At 39.2% G+C, this 17,993-nt stretch overlaps 1 protein-coding gene across 2 annotated transcripts in view; it reads left to right on the top strand.

The window, feature by feature from the left end:
- The window catches only part of ROCK2 (Rho associated coiled-coil containing protein kinase 2), an 87,283-nt gene that overhangs the window by 22,750 nt on the left and 46,540 nt on the right, over nucleotides 1–17,993 (top strand). For both annotated transcript variants that reach the window (XM_079792269.1, XM_079792270.1), the window contains exons 2-4: nucleotides 5,037–5,118; nucleotides 6,342–6,442; nucleotides 16,334–16,471. In XM_079792269.1, coding sequence (XP_079648395.1) covers nucleotides 5,037–5,118; nucleotides 6,342–6,442; nucleotides 16,334–16,471 — 321 coding nt within the window. The remainder of the gene's footprint in view (nucleotides 1–5,036; nucleotides 5,119–6,341; nucleotides 6,443–16,333; nucleotides 16,472–17,993) is intronic.

Below are 17,993 nucleotides of genomic sequence, written 5' to 3'. Positions count from 1 at the left end.
ATAGGAGGAGAAAAAGCTAAAAACAGTATAGATAATCTCTTTCAAGGAATTTCCCTATAAAGGGAAAGGGAGAAATGATATGATAGCTGTATGGGAAGTGGAATCAAAGGGATTTTATTTTTTTAAGGGTAAGAGAAATAACATGCCAATGGCAGTAATCACGTGAGAGAGAGAATAAGAGATGAGGAGATGATGGGTGGCTACGGTAGGGGAACAGAGGAATTGCTGTAGTGTTGTCTTTTAGTAGGCAAGGGGGAGGAGAGATTCAGTGCACAGATGGAGAGATTGGTTGTGGCTAGCACTATAATACAATAGGAGGAAAGAAAGTAGAATATGTGGATACAGATGCAGGAATATAGACAGATTTGGTGATGAGAACTTGTGCACGTTCTTAATGAGATAAGAAGTCAGGACTATAGCTGAGAATGAGATTAGGAGAGGAGATTTTTGAGATTTGAGGAGAATGGGAGAGAAAATGGACCAGGTAAATAGTCTAGTATTGCCAGTCAGCTAAGGGTCACTTGAACATGGTTCTGTGCTTGAGTCAGATTTAGCTTTAGGAGGTTCAAATACTGAGTAGAAAGATAATTGGATTTAACCAGTGATGTGCTTTTTCAGAAGAGTATGATTAAATGAGAAGAACAAGAGTAAGTGCAGGGCAGTGATTATTATGATAGACTGGAATTTAAGTATATAAAGAGTAAAGCAGTCTGGCCACTGTGGCTCAGTGGTTGACTATCGACCCGGGAACCAAGACGTCACTGGTTCATTTCCTGGTCAGGACACATACCCGTGTTGTCTCAGGGCACATGCCCAGGTTGCGGCCTCCATCTCCAGTAAAGGGTGTGCAGGAGGCAGCCGGTGGATGTTTCTCTTTATCCTTCTCCCTTCCTCTCTAAAATCAATAAAAATATATATTTTTAAAAAGAGCGTAACATAGGAGGGGATGGTAAAAGACTGGAAAATGATAAGGTTTGGATTGAAGGTTCCTGGTGAGTCAGGAGATTGTTGGAGTTGAAGTATTAGTGAGAGTGAGCTGCAAAGATAAGAAGGTGAGGATCAATGAGTAGAATGTTTAAAATTGACATTATGCAGGTTGCAGTTACTGGACCACAGGAGTGAGTGTCCATAATATTAGATATTAAGATATCACTGCTCTCTACCTCCTACAAATCATATGTTTCCCCCTCCTTTCTCCAGAGTTCTCAAATAAATGTTGCTTCTGCCCAAAACGTGAATCTTTATTGCGATCTTTATAGGAATTTAAAATAGGCTATGTTTCAGTAGAGATAAAGAGAGCTGTAAATTCTGCATGAAATATTTTTTAAAGTATGAATTTATTAAGGTGTATTCTCTAATACCTTAGATCTTGTCCACTTAGATTTTACTATATTTTTCAAGATTTTTAGGTTGTTTTGAATTTTTGCTCTTGTAAATAATGTTGCTCGAAATGCTTATGTGTTGTATGCAATCTCTCCCAGATTTTAATTGGCTGAAATAAAATTTCAAGCTATATAAAACTGAAGTAAGATTGAAGAGAGTTTTAAAAATTGGTTACAATCTAAGTACATTTATAACAAAAGGAGGTAGCAACTAGTACTTTTCAGACTTACCTTTATTTCATTTGGCTTCATAAACAGTACTTGATTAGTTGCCAGACTAGCACTGTGGTAAAGATATTGAGAATAAAAACTTAAGAAGTAAAATAGTTTTCTTTATGGAACACATTAAATTAGTGAGGAAATGGTTTTTGGCCTCATCTGTTAGTATCAAAGATGTGCTGATAGATTTAGATGTTAAAGTTAAATTTAAAACCCCTTTAAACTCTATATCTCTTTAATTACTTAATCCTTAAATGCAAAGTTTGTATTTAGGTAATATTGAAAATAATGGAAATAATAACCAACATTTATTGAGTGATTGATCTTATTTTAGGGACTCTTTGTAGAAAAAACTGAAATATAACTTCATCACTTGGGGAAAATGATTTTCTACAATTAGGTTCTTGGTGGGTGGAAATCATATGGGCAGACTTCTAGTTATAAAATGAAAGAGAAGGTTCTATTGGCTTATATTTCATTGATTTTTTTACAGAGAGGAAAGGAGAGGGACAGAGAGCTAGAAACATCGATGAGAGAGAAACATCGACCAGCTGCCTCTTGCACACCCCCCACCGGGGATGTGCCCGCAACCAATGTACGTGCCCTTGACCGGAATCGAACCTGGGACCCTTCAGTCCGCAGGCCGACGCTCTATCCCCTGAGCCAAACCGGTTTCGGCTCTATTGGTTTAATTATCGGAACAATTGACTGGAAACTGGTTTGGAGGACTGTTTTTTTGTCATGGAGTGGAAATGTAACCAAGTTGTTTTACCTTCTCTAAACAAAGCACTAGTAAACAAAACTTTGTTTATCTGTTTATTTTACTTTCAAAATTAAAAAAAGGCTGGAACAGCTCTGTTGTCAAAGTGGCTTCCTCCCTCCCCACACACAAAGAGATAATAAGCAAATGTTTTGTGTTGATGTCTGGCATCATCCTTACTTACTAATAGACTTTGCAGTAAAAGCCATTTTTCTTTTTCTTTTTTCCCCTTCTCTTTGGCTCCAAAATTTTCCTTTTAAGTAATCCAGTCTTCTCTGGAGTGCCTCTTTGATGGAGTACAGTATAAACAGACCTTGCCACCAGTGAACTTAGAATATTGATGTTGAAACCACTTGGCTTAAGAAAAAGATACCGGTGAACTATGTCATTATTGTAATATCAAAATACTGAGGCCATGTAACTTTATTAATGTTCTTGTAATAATAGCTTATGCCTTATCAATTTAAATTTTTCTTCCTTTGGAGATTAATGGAGGCATAGGAGAATGTTTTTCACATGAAAGCACCTTTCTTTGATTTGAAAATTTAATTAAGAGCATAAATATGGATATATCCTCCTATCTAATGAAGAGGGGAATATGCTAATTGACCCTCACACCATCACAAAGATGGCGGTGCCCACAGCCAATAAGGAGGGGATATGCTAATTGACTGCCCCATCCTCAAAGATGGTGGTACCCACAGCCACAAGAAGGCAGCGCCCAGTCCCCTCAGCCCCACTGGGGCGGCAGGTGCTCAGCAAGGCCGGGCCCACCCCCAAGTGGGCCTGGCTGCTCTGCGTGCCTGCCTCCAGAGTGCCCCAGTCTCCTCAGCACCCCAGCCGCCTAGCGCCGGCCTGAGACGCAGGCAAGCCTCGGATGGCGGCTGCCCAGCCGTCCAGGGCCGCCTGAGGCTCAGATAACCAGGGCTGGCTGAGGCTTGCGCTGCCGGCAGTGGCAGCAGCAGAGGTGTGATGGGGAGTCGCTTTCTCCTGATTGCCAGGTCGCCTCCCGCCCCTGTGAGAGGGGGCAGGTGGGTTGAGGGGACCCCCCCCCCCCAGTGCATGAATTTTCATGCACTGGGCCTCTAGTCTAAAAATATAAGTGTTTTGGATTTTACATTTTAAACTTTTTAAAATATCAAAATTTATGAAGTATAACTGAATGGTAAAATATACTGTGTGCAGCCCTCGCTGGTTTGGCTCAGTGGATAGAGTGTCAGCCTGTGGACAGAAGGGTCCCAGGTTCGATTCCAGTCAAGAGCACATGCCCGGGTTGTGGGCTCCATCCCCAGTAGGGAGCTTGCAGGAGGCAACCTATCAATGATTCTCTCTCATCATTGGTGTTTCTCTCCTTCTCCCTTCATCTCTGAAATCAATACAAATATATTAAAATATATATAGTATGTGCAATTCTTCTAGAATTAGTAACTTAAAGACCCAAGTTACCTTTCTAAGTTTTGCATGTGATTTTCCCCCTACCCAGATCCCTAAAAGGTCTCTTTATTGCTGTTTTTCCCCCCTGCAATCCTCCAGCTTACTTCTTTACCCTTCCAAGCTCCCATTGGTGTTAGTCGGGTCATTGAGACTAGGGAGATGAATGAAGTATATTGGACCTTTAAGATTTAGGTAGTGTCCTGCGAGTCATTTCCTAATAGCATGATCTTGGGCAAGTCTAAGTCACTTAATCTAAGCCTTACTTTGTTTATTTTTAAAATGAATGTATTTCATCCTGCCCTCCTGAGGATGAGACAGTATATATGATAGTGCTTTAGAAACATGGTTTCCTACACAGCACATCCACTGAGTCATTTGTTTCTTAGTATTTTTCACCCCCACCAAGTTATATGTATACACTTTTTCCTATTTTGATTTTAAATTTAATGCGTTTTAAAAATACGTTTTTATTGATTTCAGAGAGGATGGGAGAGGGAGAGAGAAATAGAAACATCAATGATGAGAGAGAATCATTGATCGGCTGCCTCCTGCATGCCCCACACTTTGGATTGAGCATGCAACCTGGGCATGTACCCTGATGGGGAACCAAACCGTGACTTCCTGGTTCATAGGTCAACACTCAACCACTGAGCCACGCTGATCGGGCAATTTAATGCATTCTTGTAGAAAGTCTGAAAAATATAGAAAACTTAAAGAAAATAGAAATCTGAAAAATGCATCATCCTGTTTTCATATTTTTATGGGAAATTTAGTTTTGAGGCTGAGTTTCCGGAAGGCAAGGATAGTTAGTGTCTTATTTATTTTTGAATTTTCTACTCTTTGCACTAAGCACAAAATTAATGATTGTTGAGTGAATAGCAACTTCCTTAGTCTGGGTGTATTTCTTAAAGTCGAAAGCTTGGTGAAATTTTACTGGGCATTTGAAGAGAGAAAAGAAGACATCTAACCAACAAAAGTAATAGTGGGTGCATATTTTAAAATGACTGTTTCTGTAGGCTAAAAGAACAAAGGAACACATGATAGGGTCAGTCTTAATAGTCTGACAAAGTTAGGAAATCAGTTAAAGGTGTTAGATATTGATCCACTTGGCAGTTTCATATCAAAATGGGTTGACATTTACTCAGCGAGAATAACATATGATAAAATGTAAAGACCTTTTTTTTAAATGCTTGGAAATTGTAACAATTTTCTTTTTCCTTTTTAAATTTTTTGTTAAATAGGATGGCTTAAATTCCTTGGTCCTTGATTTGGATTTTCCTGCTTTGAGGAAAAACAAGAATATAGATAATTTCTTAAATAGATGTAAGTATATTAAACTTCATATTTGATCCCATGACTATACTTTGATGAGAGATTTATGTTTGATTAATATTATTAAAGTCCATAAACTTATTAACTTATTAAACTTAAGTAGTTTTTAGCTTGCCACTTTATTAATATACTTTTATTGATTTAGAGAGGAAGGCAGAAAGAGAGAGAAAAACATCAATGATGAGAGAGAATCATTGATTGGCTGCCTCCTGCACACCCCACACTGAGGATCGAGCCCGAAAGCTGGGCATGTGCCCTGACCGAGAATCGAACTGTGACCTCCTGGTTCGTAGATCGATGCGCAACCACTGAAACACACCAGCTGGGCTAAATACTAATATTCTTTATTTTCAAAGCAAAACTGCAGAACCAATTGTAGCAAATAATATAGGTAGAGTTCAAGATTTTGTATAAATTATTAAGACTAGTGGTTTCAGGACAGGTTATTTATGGCAGTTCCAAGAGAAGTTTTAAATTAATATTAACAACACTAAGACCTTTACATTATCTGGAAGACTTAATGAGCTTTATATTTGCATAAATGTAGACATTTCAATCTAGTTAGTGAAAGATAATGTAATAACAATTATTGCCATATATGTGGTAACTCTTAATATTTGTTGGTATTGATGTTGCCATGAAGGTGTAAATGAAGTTGAATTCCAATTTCTTCTTAATTTTTAAATAACTAATACATATTTTATATCAATAAGCTTTTTAATTTGGAATTGTCAGAGACTGGACTGTTTTCCTAATTCCACAATCTTGTCTATAGTTACCATATCTATAATATGTGATTACTAAAGAAGTAGGCTTCCAAAAATTCATTACTAAGATTAGCCCTGCAAGTAATTTTATAGCAACTTTCTTCCATGACTTAGAATGCACTCAGGACCGCTTGGGTCATCACTGTTTCAGCTGTCATCTAACTTGCCAAGCAACAGAGTCAGAAACAGAATAGCTTAACTGCTACCTTTTGGTAATCAGTAGTGTTTGTTTATATATGTTAATAAACCGTAGTGTTTTGATTCTTTGACGTGAAGTTAATGTATATCTTAGATTTTTAAATAGCAACCTTTAAAAACTGACAGATATAGCTGAAAACTAAGCCAAATTTATTGGAATAAAAATGTGTTTACAAATATGCTGATTATTTTAAAATATTGTTTATAAATATGATTAATATTACAAATATGGTGACCTTTTTATTGTAGATGAGAAAATTGTGAAAAAAATCAGAGGTTTGCAGATGAAGGCAGAAGACTACGAGGTTGTAAAAGTTATTGGAAGAGGTGCTTTTGGCGAAGTCCAATTGGTAAGAAAATATTTGTATTGTTCTTATTATTTTGACCAGATAGTTTGTGAAGCATTATCAGTAGCCCTGGAGTAGGTGTAATTTCTTTGCCCAGCCAGGCCAGAGTTAGCTTTCTGAGGTTAGTCAAGTCATTCCATCTCTGAGAGCCTCAGTGTGCTCATCTATAAAAGGAGGCAATTCTCCTATATAATAAAAGCCTAATATGCAAATTGTTGGACCGGGAGTTCAACTGCTTGCTATGATGTGTGCTGACCACCAGGGGGTGGTGCGGAACATGGCTGGCGTCGGCAATGTGGCGCTGACAGTGGGCGGCAGTGGAGGCGCTGCCGGCCCCGATGGGCCCTGATGAGAGCGGGACCGTGGCAGGATGGTGGAGTAGGTGAGCGGGTGGTGCCAGGCCAACGCGGGTGCGAGCGGGGGCCTGATCGCCCCGCCCATTGCCCCACAGACAGCGACCAGCAGTGGGGGGTGGGGCCGCCGCCTGGCTCCCAGGCCCTGAAGGAGCTGGGTCAGGGGCTTGGCCCTGACCAATGGTCCCACAGGTGGGATGGTGGAGCAGGTGAGGGGGTGGCACCAGGCCACGGCGCAGCTGTGAGGCTGGGGGCACGAGCTGGGGTGCGAGCCTGCGGGCGCGAGCTGGGCCACGCCGAGGGACCTCACCCGTGTACGAATTCGTGCACTGGGCCTCTAGTTGTGCTATAAACACCGGGTCTCTTACTAGCTCTGAAACAATGAGATTTAGAATAAGGCTTCACACATGATCTCCTAGTGAATATTCCTGTGTTTTATTTAGTATGTTCAGATTAATAGCATCTCTGCTTAATTAACTAAGGTTTATTTAGATATATGAGAAGCCCAGCAAAGACTCTTTAATAACTGAAATTCATCTTTACAAGGCAAAGTGGTACCAACTAGAAATATTGTAATGTTTGTAATAAGTATTTCATTTATAGTATTAAATGAGGAACTATAATAATATTCCTGTTTCCATCACCTGTGTATGAAACTCCTCTGTGTCCTTACAGTTTAATTGTGGAGTCAAATTTTGTATTTCACTCAATAGTGTTTTATTCTTTTTGACTGAGCACTGAGAAAAGTCTGACATACATGAGGATGATAAGGAGAAATGTTAATAAGCATATGTTTATACTAATTTAATAGCTGTATTCTAATGAGGCTGATGAAAGCATGAATGGTACCTTGGACAGAGATCCCCAGGGACAGGTTCTAGGGTTCTCTACTCTCTTATTAAATATTTTATTAATACATTTTGTGGAGGTAGTGATGGAATGTTGAATCTTTTTGCAAATGAGCTAAACCTGAAATAATTTTAGATGATGAGCCCCAATCCAGAAATCATTAGTTGGGAAGATAATTGGCTAGATAGAAGTGAAATTTAACCAGAGTAATGACCTATAGTGGGATGTGAAGAACTCAGGAATAGATTGGTTAATAGTAATTATGGATAAAAGAACAATTTTCCTTGAATGTTCAAATACAGTCACATTCTGAGGTACTGCAGGTTAGGGCTTCAAAATATGACCTTGGTGGTGGTGGTAGGGAAAGAACAATACATAACTCATCCCATAAAAGTGTATAGATACTAGAGGCCTGGTGCATGAAATTCGTGCACGGGTAGGGTCCCAAGGCCTGGCTGGCGATCAGGGCCAATTGGGGCCTTCCGGCTGCCGGCCAGGGCCTTCCTTCGTTCCGTGCCACCTCCTGGTGGTCAGTGCATGTCATAGCGAGCAAACTCCCAGTCTCCCAGTGGAACTTGTGAGGGGACACTTTGCATATTAGCCTTTTATATATATAGATGTTGGGATGACATCACCCTTTGACCACAATATGAATGGCTTGCTTTTTTTTTTTTTTTTTTTTACTAATTTATCTTGGATATAACCCTGGTTTGGCTCAGTGGATAGAGTGTCGGCCTGTGGACTGAAAGGTCACAGGTTTGATTCCGGTCAAGGGCACATGCCCGGGTTACGGTTCAATCCCCAGGTGTGCAGGAGGCAGCCAATCAGTGATTCTCTATCATCATTGATGTTTCTCTCTCTCCCTCTCCCTTCCTCTCTGAAATCAGTAAAAGTATATTTAAAAATAAGAAATACATATTAGCTGTAGAAAATACAAATCACACAGAATTCCATCAGTTGAGATGAAACTACTGCTAACTTTTTTTTTTTTAATATATTTTTATTGATTTCAGAGAGGAAGGGAGAGGGAGAGAGAGAAACATCAGTGATGAGAGAATCATGGATTGGCTGCCTCCTACATGCCCCCCACTGGGGATTGAGTCCACAACCTGGGCATGTGCCCTTGACCAATCGAACCTGGGACCCTTCAGTCCACAGGCAGACGCTCTGTCCACTGAGCCAAACCAGCTAGGACTACTGTTAACTCTTGGCCCTTGCTCTAGCTGGTTTGGCTCAGTGGATAGAGCATCGGCCTGTGGACTGAAGGGTCCCAGGTTCGATTCCAGTCAAGGGCACATGCCTGGGTTACAAGCTCGATCCCCAGCGTGGTTCATAGGTCGATGCTCAACCACTGAGCTACGCTGGCTGGGCAGTCGTTATATTCTTCATCTCATATTATCTTTGCAACTTTTCTATGAGATTCTTATATAGATAAATTGAGTTAATTTGTCAGATAGTTCATAAATAGCTAGGACTTTTGCCCAGGTTTGTTGAAATGTAAAGCAGCAATGCTTCTAGACAGTACTCTATAGAGTGTGATCATGAATAGCTACTACATCTGTTTATCCATCCATGTTGAATAGAAGAAGAAAGGGGAATGTACAGAGAGTCTGAGGGAGATTATAAGAATCATTCAGAAAGGAACATCTTCAGAAGGATATCAGTAGAAAGCAGCTTTCCGCCCTAACCGGTTTGGCTCAGTGGATAGAGTGTCAGCCTGCAGACTCCAGGGTCCCAGGTTTGATTCCGGTCAAGGGCATGTACATTGGTTGCGGGCACATCCCCAGTAGGGAGTGTGCAGGAGGCAGCTGATTCATGTTTCTCTCTCATGGATATTTCTAGCTATCTGTCCCTCTCCTTTCCTCTCTGTAAAAATATCAATAAAATATATTTTAAAAAAATAAAAAAGAAAGCAGCTTTCCTAAAGTGACAGTGCTTTATTGTAGTACTTGTTAATACTATTGCTAATGAATTTCAAAGGTGGACGTTTGGCATGAATACAACTATTGCTTCTTAATGTTTGTTCTGTAGTTCAAGTGAAAGACTCTAAGCTGATGGTTCCTGACTACTGTGCCATGAGCCACTTAGGTTCCTATCACAGTGTTTAAATGGAATTCAGGCCTCATTAACTACAGCATCTACCCCAAATAGCCTTTATTTATTAAAAGTTTTATAGACCTTATGTAGATATACATATAGATATGGTTTGGTTGAATTTGTTGGACAATTCAGCGTTATGCCAATCACTAGTCATCCCTACATATGAAAGTTTGTATTTTGTTCCTAAAGGAACTTATGGAACAGACATGTACTCAACTAATATTAGTTTATTATAAGTACTATGGAAGCACAGAGAGGGGAATAGTTTTGTATAATCACCAAAACTAAGGTCAGTAAGCATTTTTCTCAGGTTTAGAAAATTATCTTATGCCTGTGTTGTGTTACTTTTTGTTTATTTGAATAAAATGCCCTTTTTCTTTTAGTTTTGTTTTTGTTTGTTGTTTAGTTAATCCTATATAATAAAAGGATAATATGCAAATCGACCAAACGTCAGAACAGCCGGTCACTATGTGTGCACTGACCACCAGGGGAGAGACGCTCAATGTAGGAACTGCCCCCTGGTGGTCAGTGCACTACCACAGGGGTAGCGCTGCTCAGCCAGAAGCCAGCAGGCTCACAGCTGGCGAGCATAGCAGCAGTGGCAGGAGCCTCTCCCGCCTCTGTGGCAGCGCTAAGGATGTCCGACTGCCGGCTTAAGCCCACTCCCCAAGGGCTCCCAGACTGCAAGATGGCGCAGGCTGGGCTGAGGTACTCCTCCCTCCCCGCCCCCCCCACCTAGTGCACAACTTTCGTGCACCAGGCCTCTAGTTCACCTATAAAAGATTAAACATACCAACAGTTAACTATTTTTTAAATTAAATATTATTGAAAGTATTACATATGTTCCCCTTTTTCCCCCATTGACTCCTTCTAGCCCACCCACACACCCGCCCCAAGCCTTCACTACCCTATTTCTGTGTCCATGGGTTATTCATATATGCCTACAATTCTTTGGTTGATCTCTTCCTACCCATCTACCCTCCCCCGCCTTTCGTCTGAGATTCAGTCATCTGTTCTATGCTTCTGTCTCTGGATCTATTTTGTTCCTCAGTTTATTTTGTTCATTAGATTCCACATATAAGTGAGATCATGTGATACTTGTCTTTCTCTGATTGGCTTATTTTGCTTAGCATAATGCTCTTCAGGCCCCTCCATGTTGTGTTAAAGGGTAAGGGATCCTTCTTTTTTACTGCTGCATAGTATTCCATGGGATAAATGTACCACAGCTTTTTTATCCACTCATCTACTGATGGCCACTTGGGCTGTTTCCAGATCTTAGCGATTGTAAATTGTGCTGCTATGAACATAGGGGTGCATACCTTCTTTCTGATTGGTGTTTCGGTTTCTTAGGATATATTCCTAGAAGTGGGTCACTGGGTCAAATGGCAGTTCCATATTTAATTTTTTTGAGGAAACTCCATACTGTTTTCCATAATGGCTGCACCAGTCTGCATTCCTACCAGCAGTGCACTAGAGTTCCCTTTTCTCTACATTTTTGCTAGCACTTGTCATTTGTTGACTTGTTGATGGTAGCCATTCTAGTGGGTGTGAGGTGATACTTCATTGTCATTTTAATTTGCATTTCTCTGATAATCAGTGACTTTGAGCATTTTTTCATAAATCTCTTGGCCATCTGCATATCCACTTTGGAGAAGTGTCTGTTTAGGTCCTTTGCTCATTTTTTTTTTTTTTTTATGTGCCTCAGTCATGAAACAGCTCTGGCCACCGACACAGGCATCAAGCTAGGATGAACTAGGCACTGTACATCTGCTTTGTCCCTGATTGATATAAAAGAGCAACAGCACCAATCACGTGTCTCCTTGCCCATTGCCAGGGGGTCCTTTGCCCATTTTTAAACTGGATTGTTTGTCTTCCTTTTGTTAAGTTGTATGAGTTCCTTATATATTTTGGATATTAACCCTTTATCAGATGTATTATTGCAAAATATGTTCTCCCATTCAGTGGGCTCTCTTTTCATTTTGTTGATGGTTTCTTTTGCTGATTAGAAGCTTTTTATTTTAAACTATTTCTTACCAGCTGACAAATATCTTTTAGTTTCTGTTCATAACTGTATCTTACAGCAGAATTCTTAAAACTCTTTTATGGTCTGAGTCAAGCATAAATAATATTACAGCATAAATTAATTGATTGACTCATCATGTTATATGGAATGTTTTTTCTAATGAAGTTAGGAAACACTCAAAATTTAATTTGTTCTTAGATTAAGTGAAGGGTTGAAGAGTGGCATAAATGTGGAAGAGGGAGTACCTTAGCAACCTTTTTAACATCACTTTAAATATTTTTTAAAACAACATATAACAGCAGTGCTGGAATGAGCATTTGCTTTGACATAATTTGCTAATTCAACATAAATCAATTAAACATCTGGTCTATCTGCTGTGGAAGGTATTTCTAGTTTTAAGGCTAGGATCCTTTATCCCTTAATCTACCTACCCATGTTTTCATATTGCTTTCCCATGCGTTTATTTTCAGCACTCTATAAATGTTATAACACTAAATCAAAGGAATTGTTATTCCAGTTTAATAAGTTAATATAGAAGATGAATGTAATCTTTGATTCTCATCATAATTTATTTAGCTCTTTGCATGTATGAGACAGTTCTTTTCATGTACAGTTACAGTGTATCAAAGTACTTAAATGATAAGTGATATAACCTTTATACTTGTAATTTGATTAGGTACTTTTCATTCTGGGGCTGTATTTTCTTCATAGCCATATCAAAGTTTTGTTTACTTCTTATATAAGGTACTGAGGGGATATTAAAATTTCCAGTTGAAATCATGGATTTGTCTTTTTTTTTTCTTTAATTCTGTCAATTTTTGCTTCATGAATTTTCAAGCTCATTTATTAGATGCATACATTTTTAGAATTTTTATGTCTTCCTAATATGTTATACTCCTTTTCTCTGAATTACCCTTTTATTCTCTTTGTTTTGAAGTCTACTTTGTGAGTTACTAATATTGCTCTGTCCACTTCCTTTCTTTTTTTATATATACACTGAGTGGCCAGATTATTATGATCTCTGAACGCATAATAATCTGGCTACTCAGTGTATATCCTATATAATAAAAGGCTAATATGCAAATTGTCCCCTCGACCAGGAGTTCGACCAGCAGGCAGGCCGGCCAACCGCCCATGTTCCCTCCCCCTGGCCAGGCTGGCCAGACCCCACCCATGCACGAATTCATGCACCGGGCCTCTAATATATATACATATATACTAGAGTCCCGTTGCAGGAAGATTCCTGCAAGAATAGGGCTTCCTCGGGCCTATTCATGCAAGAATAGGGCTTCCTGCGGCCAGAGCGAAGCACTTGGAGGGTGGGGGGGTGGTCCCTCAGCCTGGCCTGTGCCCTTTTGCAGTCCAGGGAGCGGGCCTAAGCCTGCAGTCGGACATCCTTAGCGCTGCTGTGGAGGCCGGAGAGGCTCCCGCCACCGCCGCTGCAGTTGCCAGCTGTGAGCCTGGCTTCTGGCTGAGCGTCGCTCTCCCTGTGGGAGTGCACTGACCACCAGGGGGCAGCTCTTGGATTGAGTGGGATTGGGCCGAAACGAGCTCTCCGACATCCTCCGAGGGGTCCCGGATTGCGAGAGGGTGCAGGCAGGCCAGGCCTAGGGACCCCACCGGTGTACAATTGCCATGTCAGGGAGGGACGCAGGAGGTTGGCCAGCCGGGGAGCGACCACGGGAGGGCTCCAGGACGTGACCGGCCCATCTCTCAGTCCCGATCAGCCGGACCCTATTAGCAAGCCAACCTACCAGTCAGAGTGTCTGCCCCCTGGTGGTCAGTGCATGTCATAGCAAGCAGTTGAGCTGCCTTAGCATATCATTAGCATATTATGCTTTGATTGGTTGAACAGACGACTGCACACGTAGCATATTAGGCTTTTATTATATAGGATTTTTTAGTGATTTCAGAGAGGCAGGGAGAGGGAGAGAGAGAATCATCGATCGGCTGCCCCATGCACACCCCCTATTGGGGATTGAGCCCGCAACCCAGGCATGTGCCCTTAACCGGAATTGAACCTTGGGACCCTTCAGTCTGCAGGCCAACACTCTATCCACTGAGCCAAACCAGCTAGGGCTCTGTCTACTTTCTTACCTTACTGTTTGCATGGTATATCTTTTTCCATCCTTTCATTTTCAACCTATTTGGTCTTATATTTAAAATATATAAAGTTAGGTTTTGCTTTTTAATTAATTCTTATAATTTTTGCCTATGAATTGGAGTGTTTAGTCCATTTATATTGACACATATTTTAGATGGTTTAAAATGGTCTTGCAAGCCCCCGAATCTTTGTTTATTTTCAGGTATTCATCTTTCTCTTTATTCTTCAGATTGATTTGTGTTCACTGGTTCCTTCCATCTCCATTCTCTGTTTAGCCCTTCCAATGAATTTTCCATTTTAGTTTTTTTCAGTTATAGGATTTCCAGCTGGTTCTTTTTTGTAGTTTACATTTCTCTGTGGATATTTCCTTTTGTTCATTCAAGGCTATTTTTAAATTTTTTAAGTATTTGCTAGCTAAGTCCAACATCTATTGGGCTTTTCTATTAACTGCTTTTTTTTTTTTTTTTTTTTTGAGGATGAATCATATTTTCCTTTTTGCCTATCAAGTAATTTTTAAACTTATATACTGGTCCTCGTTGATATGTGATGGAGACTCTGGATTTTTTTTTCTTTGATGTTTATTTTTATTCTAACAAGCTGTCCAGTTGCTGATCACCCTTACCTTGTGCAGGTGTAGTTTTATACTTTATAAATGTAGATGAGTGAAAAGACCAAGTTGTTTCCCAAATTCCTTTCATTGGCAGGAGTGAACCTCTCAACTCTAATCCCCTTTTGTTCTTCAGGGCACGGTGTTATTAAGCTTTGTTAGGGGGGTCTGGAGTAGGCCTTGGGTGAGAGCATGGCTTTTTCTCCTAATCGTACCTGGATGTCCAGAAAATTGGCAAGGTTTCTCCACTCTGTGACTGGAAATCAAATGTCCCTCCAAAGCTAGTGTCTCTGTTCTGCTATCAACCCCATAGCAGAACAGAGACCTTGGGTACTTTCTCTTTGGATAGTTCAGCCCTTAGCCAAGGACTGACATGGTATTCCTAGGGACCTCCCTCTCCATAACTCTTCACTTTCCTGTTTTCTTGTTAGCATAACCCATGTGCCTCACCTGTCTTGAACTCTGATCTCTGCTTCCTCAACTCAGCAGGACCACTGTGCTTAGCTTAGGTGATCACTTGAATGCTGGTTGAGATAGTATTTGGGTAATTATGGTGTTGACTTGGTGAATTTCTCTTCTCTCAGGAATTATAGTCTTGTGCTGCCTATTTGACAAAGTCTGAAAGCAGTTGATTCACATGTTTTGCCGTTTGGATGGTTGTTTACAGTGGGAAAGCTAGCAGGTACTAGTTACTCTACCCTGGACAGAAGTGCGTGGTTCTAAGTGATAACATATTTGTATTTATTGTTTCATGCTAAAACCTGTCTATCTCTTTCATCAGTGATATGTTCAGGTCCATTCAACCAATAACATTTCTTATGTGGGTTGAGGGGGTTCTCTTTACTAAAGAGGTACAGCATTGTATGATTTTCTAAAGTTTTACTGCATGTTATAAAGTACCAGATCTATAAAGTATCATGTCTTTGCTAGGGAGGACATGAGCATTCCTTTGGTTGACCTTATTTTAATCAATATAATAAAAATATTGATTCTCTATGTGGATAGTACTTAATGAAAAATACCTAGAAATATTACCTGTTATTTTCTTACAACTGGAAATTATTTATAGTTTGGCCAATTTTCAAATACAAAAATTTTCCCCAGACATTTATTTATTCATCAAATATTTAGTGAGTGTCTCTATTCTGTTATTAACCCATAGCAGTCACTCTCTGGTAAATCTTTGGTACTTTCTGGAAATGTTTCCTGTTGATTATTTTCTTATAACTGGAAATTTATAGTTTGGCCAGCAATACAATATAATTTTTTTCACAGACATTACTTTATTCATTAAATATTTAGTGTCTATTTTAATTGCTAGTGATGACATTGTACTTGGCACTAAGAGTACAATGGAGAATAAAACAGGCATGAATAATCTTTACCTTCATTGAGCTTACATTCTAATGGGAGACAGACAATAAATACAAGGAAACAACATCAAAAAAATATTGTTAAGTATGGTATCTGCTAGGAAGGAAACATGTAGAGTTCTAGGGTAGGGAACAGTGAATTCCTACTTTGGATAGGGTGGTCACCCATTTGAGGGGTTTATGTTTCAGCTGAGTGAAGAAGGGCACATGTGGGAGGCAACCAGTCGACATGTCTCTCTCACATCAATGTCTCTGTCTCTCTCTTTCCCTCTCTCGTCCTCCCCCCTTCTACTCTCTCTAAAAATCAATGGGAAAAATATCCTCAGGTGAGGAGTAACAAAAAAAAGTTATGTTTTTACTTTTTATTAGTTAGCTAAGGATCATTTTGTTTTTTAACTAAAGTCTCTTAATAATAGCATTATAATGATTGGTTCACCTTTCTCATAAAATTAAAATATTAATGTTTGTGTTTTAAAAATCAATAGGTTCGTCATAAAGCATCACAGAAGGTTTATGCTATGAAGCTTCTTAGTAAGTTTGAAATGATAAAAAGATCAGATTCTGCTTTTTTCTGGGAAGAAAGAGATATTATGGCCTTTGCCAACAGTCCCTGGGTGGTTCAGGTAAGCATACTAACTTTTATAAGTTTATTTCCTTCTTTTATAAGTGCTTATCATTCTTAATTATTGATTTTGTGTGCTAAATATCCTACATCTCTTATACATACTGACAATGCAGTTATTTTTTAATAAAATCTGATTTAATACACTTGTTTAATGTTTCTAAATAGTATGACATATAATACATTTGTGTATGGAAGCAAGTATTACTTGCAACTTTATATTTTTTAATTCTTTTATAAAGAATTGTGTTGGGTTGGTTAAAAGTATGCCTATTCTTTGTTCAGATTTATGTAGTAAAAACAATAGTCGGACTATCTTAAAAGAAAAAAAAGACTTAATGCAATGAGGATTTTGAAAATTCTGTTTCTACAGTCCTTTATACACTGAGTGGCCAGATGATGATGATCTCTGAACACATAATAATCTGACCACTCAGTGTATATCCTATAGAATAAAAGGCTAATATGTAAATTGTCCCCTCGACCAGGAGTTCGACCAGCAGGCAGGCAGGCCGGCCAACCGCCCATGTTCCCTCCCCCTGGCCAGGCTGGCCAGACCCCTCCCATGCATGAATTCATGCACTGGGCCTCTAATATATATATATGCACACACACACACACTGAGTGGCCAGATTATTATGCGTTCAGAGACCATAATAATCTGGCCACTCAGGGTATATTACCTATAATGTAAGACAGTCTTGAGGTTCCTAATTCAGCCTCATATTTGACTCTTTAGTAAGGAACTAATGTTCTATTTTATCTTCTTTTCAATTATATTCCTCACCAACTTTGTCTAAAGATTTTTTATACTAATACCTAATTTTACAAACATTTTGAACAAATGTCATGAGTAAGATTAGGTATATACCAATGCATGTACAGAATGCTTAAATGATCTGGGAGTTTGATATCTTGCTTATGAAAGGCAATTTGGATGTTAAAAAAAATTGCCACATTGATGAATATATAATTTAAAAATTGCTTTTTGTTATGCTTATTGCTTTTTTTATTATGTTGATCCTCAACCCTTCTCCTCCTTTATTTTTTTATTATATTCAGTGAATAGAAATTCTGGTAATGTGCAGCTAAAACTGATATATGATTATAGCAAGTCATATATCATGGTAATTTACCTGATTAAGGAATAATTGTAATAAATTATTCCATTTTTAACTTTAAATTGCTTTCATAGTATCAGAGTCATTGACATTTCTAGTTTATAATTTTGTAAATTGATATCTTTAATCTTTCATTCTGCTAAATGGACCTTTATAAAATGTTCATTGGTATTGTGTGCTTGTGGCTATTGGAATGTCAGTGCTCCCAGGCATTCTCAGTGGACTGAGTCTGTGTACACACCCACACACACCTCTATTTTTTTCTATGTCCACTGTAGATATTGAAAATTAGAAGTTCACATTGATACTTCTTAATCTAACTCCATAGGGTTCATTTTAGTTTTATTCCTCTCTGTATTTGTGACTTTTTTCTCCAATTGTGGGAAATGAGGCTTCGATTAC

The sequence above is a fragment of the Cnephaeus nilssonii genome, assembly GCF_951640355.1.
Source record: "Cnephaeus nilssonii genome assembly, chromosome: 15".
NCBI lineage: Eukaryota > Metazoa > Chordata > Mammalia > Chiroptera > Vespertilionidae > Cnephaeus > Cnephaeus nilssonii.
This window is presented reverse-complemented; position numbering and strand designations above follow the sequence as displayed.